The 4,662-nt window shown below is 47.3% G+C and overlaps 1 protein-coding gene across 1 annotated transcript; it reads right to left on the bottom strand.

Annotated features, from left to right (window-relative positions):
* Positions 1 to 283: 283 nt before the first annotated feature.
* On the bottom strand, positions 284 to 1,908 carry LOC133925846 (3-ketoacyl-CoA synthase 6-like). Its single transcript, XM_062371596.1, has 3 exons — positions 1,188 to 1,908; positions 581 to 974; positions 284 to 413 (listed from the first exon to the last, which is right to left on the bottom strand). The coding sequence occupies exons 1-3, from the start codon at positions 1,897 to 1,899 to the stop codon at positions 284 to 286; spliced, it is 1,236 nt and encodes a 411-aa protein (XP_062227580.1). The 5' UTR covers positions 1,900 to 1,908.
* Between the last annotated feature and the right edge of the window lie 2,754 nt (positions 1,909 to 4,662).

The following is a 4,662-nucleotide window of genomic DNA, read 5'->3' as shown; positions in this document are numbered from 1 at the left end:
AACAAAAAAATAACTCATGAGGGAAGAGAGCAAGATAGATACCATTTTTTATACCCCTTGTTTGTGTGTACAGCATGAGTATTTGTCTTCTTATACATGCTCAAAGACAGTACTTTTCAACAGAAATATACATGATACGAAAGACAAGTTATTAGTGCTTAATGGGGGCGTTTATTAAATAATAAGTACCCACACTGACCGGCGTGAAATTACAACAATTGAAGTCTAATATTTATTGGTAACCTTCAAGTATCTATATTTGCTACAACATGCTTTATGCATCTTAGGGGATATGCACGGGATAGCGATGGATGCACCCGGCCCAAGGTCCATCTACATTGTGGGCGGGAACAATGCACTCCCATACTGCACTGTTGCACTTGAACCCTGATCCAAACCCAATCATCCACACCAGGGGCGAAGCTACGTTATAGAGTGTGGGTGCACATGCACCCCCCTCCTATCCAAAAATACTATTAAAATTAGCTGTGATGAATAGTAAATTACTGTAGTTTCGATGAACAGTAAAGAGCCCTGCACCCCCCTCTCTCTGACGCTGGCTTCGCCCCTGATCCACACCCGATTACCCTTGCGCATGCGACACTTGGCCTCGATGTATGCCAATTCGTACCACAGGGAGCTACTAGATGTGTTACCGAATCGATGTAGTGTCATCCTTGATGGCTCGGTGTGCTCATCTGACAGGCATAGGCCGCGTTTGACCTCATCAATTACTTCACGACCACCTGCATGAATGCAAATGTGCTCGAATGCTGTGAGGAAGTCAGGCATGTATAAATTGACCCTCATTTTTATAATATATTTTGATATGAAGGACAATGCAAACAGAAGCTTCTCAGAGGCCGGAAGGATGAGCGGTGCAATGGTGGCGATGTTGGCCTTGAGCGTGCTAGCAGCAACGACAATGATGTCCTTGGTGAGATTGACCCCTGTGTTTCTCTTATCATCCTCCACTTGGTGGATGCATTGGTACGAGGTATCATTTGCCGCGGTGAGTGTCCGAATGATGCACTTGAGTCGGAATCGGGCCTTTGCGGGTGAGGTTGATAGTAGCACGGCAGCCCCACCCATCCGGAACAAGCAATAAGGAAGTAGCATAGCTCTCTCGTTTCCACAATAGTAGTTGGATGTGAGGATTTCCGTAGATACGACTAATGCTCGTGTACCTTGGGGCATGGCCTGCAGGAGGTTCTTCGCAAGCTCAATTGAGATTAACCCCGCGCTGCAGCCCATTCCAGATAGGTGGACGTTGCGAATGTCGCTACGCATCTTGTACTTGTTAACAATCATATCGGGAAGAGCAGGTGTTGGATTAAATCCGCTGCAATTTATGACAAGAATGTCAATGGAGACAGGGGCAATGCTTGTCTTGGCAAATAAATCATCAATGGCCGAGAACACAACGAGTTCAGCCTCATCGCGAGCAGCCTTCAACGTGCAGTGCTGGAAAGGGTTAATGTATTGACTCGTTGTAGGCAAGCATGTCTCCTCACCGAGGCCCGATCGCTCAAGAAGGCGTGTCACAAACCGGATGCTACTTTCGCTGAAGTGGGTGTCCTGGCGGAAATGCTCAACGAAAGAGGCAAAGGGAACACGGTAATTATATGTGGCACGGAAGCAGGCGTAGTCGATGAGGTACACCGTGCGTGGGCGCTGCATGATGTAGACAATCACTGCGGTGGCCAAGAAGAACAAAATCAACAAGATGTGTGCATGACTGAGGGCTTGAATTGGACCAGCCAACTCATCAGGCTTGATTCTTGCCATCACAATGATAGCTGCTGCAATGGCGAGTGGGACTCGGACTATCGGGAGCAAGTTGTCTACGATCTGCCGGTAGACGGTTTTGTGGCACTTCTGAATTGTTGAAGAACTCATGCTGGCGCGTTCGTGTGAAGTAATGCAGTGGAGGTGCAGACGAGGAGTGGCCAGAGTTCGGAACAATTTAAAATGCCAGAACATAGGTGAGCGTTTATGCAACTGGCAACTAATACCTAATTGTTGAAGGACTCATGGTTCTTTTTTTGTTTAAACAATTATTTCGAACAAAAATTAAGGAAAAAAACTACATGGCTAAGTCGGCCTAAATTTCACATGAGCAGACAATTCAAAAATGTTAAATCTCCTTAAAGCAATTAAATTCTCTTCAGTAGGAGTTAGATGTTGTATTCTAAGTTGTATGTTATAGTCGGCACATGAATTGCATGGCACCTGCAAAAAGTGCATCACAGCTTATTGTACTAACCAACCGCATATTTTATTGGTACTGTACCAATGTGGACTCTTTGTGATCAATCAGCTTTATCAAGATTTGATGGGAACAAAATTGAGCTAGTCAGCTTTATTTTCTTATCTTTATGCTCTATTAAGATCTAGTCCCAATCCAACGAAACATATGGGAGTGTTACATCAATACATTGTTCCAAAATAATCTAATTCCAATTCGATGGATAGAAACGTGTGTCTGTTATGAAATCGGTTATTTCCAATTGTAAAGGAAATAAACGCAATCTACATGCATAGCTACTATCCACTTCACGATATTACACAAGAAACTGTCCTATGTGTTTCATTATGGTTCTATCATTCTTCCCGTTAAATTTAACAAAATCAGGGACCTTAAACCCATGGGGATATAGAATTATATCATAATAATCAGGGTAAGACTTTTGATAAACCTGTGCTTTACCTTTAGGTGCCGTTTGGATGAATGGTGGGATAGGGACAGGGAAATGAGAAGGGTTATGAAGTTGTGGGTTTGGAAGAAGGATACCAAATTATAATACTATTCCTATGTTTGGGAATGTTGGGTTTGGGTTTGAGATTGAAACTCGAAAGGACCAAAATGCCCATGCATCTTTGCCGAACAAATAAAAAACGGAAAACTTGATCACTTCTATGGAATCGAGCAACATTGTCATGGGCCACGATAACATCTTGTAGCTTCTGTTGGACCTTTACCATGACACGGGGCAAGAATTACCGACAAGATAAGCTATGGGTAAAAAAAGGAGCAAATCTAGGCATAAGTAGCATGCCGCACAGCATCAGGGGTTGACGGCTGACCACATCCTCGATAACCCACGCCAAGCCCCCTCGTTGTCGCCCACGAAGCTCCGCGCTAGCAGCTCAGGTGTGCCTCCCTAGCCGTATTACCTGTGATGGGGATCGAAGTGAGATGTCGTCCAAGCATGCTAAATGCTTGAATGAGCGACTGGACGAGGCTATGTTGCTGTGGGAAGGTACGCCCTCTCATCCTCCGCACAGCGTGCGCTTGCCCATTGCTTTCCACATCAGACGGCGGCGGATTCAGGCGATGAATGTGGCGAGGGCTCGGAAAAGACGAGAACAAGATTAATTTGGTCCACCACTTATTTCCAGTCCATAACCTACATCTCAAGCTGGGATAAAATCGGTGAGATAAGAGATCTCAATATCCCACTCCCGGACCTTCTTCTTTTCCCAAACCCTTCAACCAAACAGTGGATTAAACTCATCCCACCCGCCATTTCCCATTCCCACCCCTCATTTCCCATAATCCAAACGGCACCTTAGGATCTAGCCTGAAGTGCTCCCGCAAAAGGCTTGCCATTTCCTCTCTAATGCTCTAATGCAGGGAAGGAACTCCCAGATGACACCTCTAAGAATGGAATGATGCCAAAGGCACCACCATTTCCCATCTGGAAAATCAGAACTGAGTTTTCGCCTGGAGCACCACCTGGAGAATGTAGGAAAACACCATAGCACCACCTCCAAGGAGGGAATGACGCCTGAGGGCGTCGCTAGTGCTAGCATGCACCAGAAGCCAATCAGGGCTTTCGCTCGGTGCTCCTACACCCAACCAAGACGAAGGGGGAAGACATACGAGAGGAGCCAAATCAGCACAGGGAGACCAGAAATGGAGACCATCACTGCACTAGCCCCCCATCAGAATTGCACCTCAACCGCCAAAAGCTTCTTGTAGCAAAACACCACATAGAGAAGACCACCGCCGAGTGCATCTGGCCAACTACCACAAAAATCCCATGATTCGCCATCGCGAGGATCCCAGTTATGCACCACAAACATTCAACTGCCATCACAAAGGAGTCGGCCACCAACACACCTTGCTGAGCAGTGCCCAGAGCAGGAACTTATCTGCCTCCACAACCCTAGTGCCACCTCCTGCATAATGCATGAAGATGGCGCGCAAGAAGGGTTTGCACTCATAGATTTGCATCACTAGTGCCCCAGGCACGACCAAGAGCATGACGACATGTGGACTTGATTTGGATGGCGCCCGGGAAAGCACTCATGGCCCGAAAGACAGCAACCACTCATATGGCAGCCGAAGCGGTAGAGGCATGCGAGCCCCAGGGGTGACGAGCAAATATGGCTGTCCACTTTGGTGCACATGTATATCCAGTTGGTGATGATCTCGGTGGGACTGCGAAGATTTGGCAGTGTTGACGGCTCCGGTGGCGGCTGACCGCACGCGTGATCCTTGGAGGTGTGTGGGGAGCTTGGTTGCGCCAGATGATGCGTGCCCAGGCTTGAGCCCACAGCCACGCTAAGGTGATCTGGCCGCCCACGCTGTCATGTGCGCAGAACCAGCAGGCGGCGAGCACATCCACGTTTAGGCGCCTGAAGTCTAGCATAGCC

Source organism: Phragmites australis, chromosome 8, assembly GCF_958298935.1.
Source record: "Phragmites australis chromosome 8, lpPhrAust1.1, whole genome shotgun sequence".
NCBI lineage: Eukaryota > Viridiplantae > Streptophyta > Magnoliopsida > Poales > Poaceae > Phragmites > Phragmites australis.
Note: the sequence above shows the minus strand (reverse complement) of the source record. Positions and strands in the feature narration are given on the sequence as shown.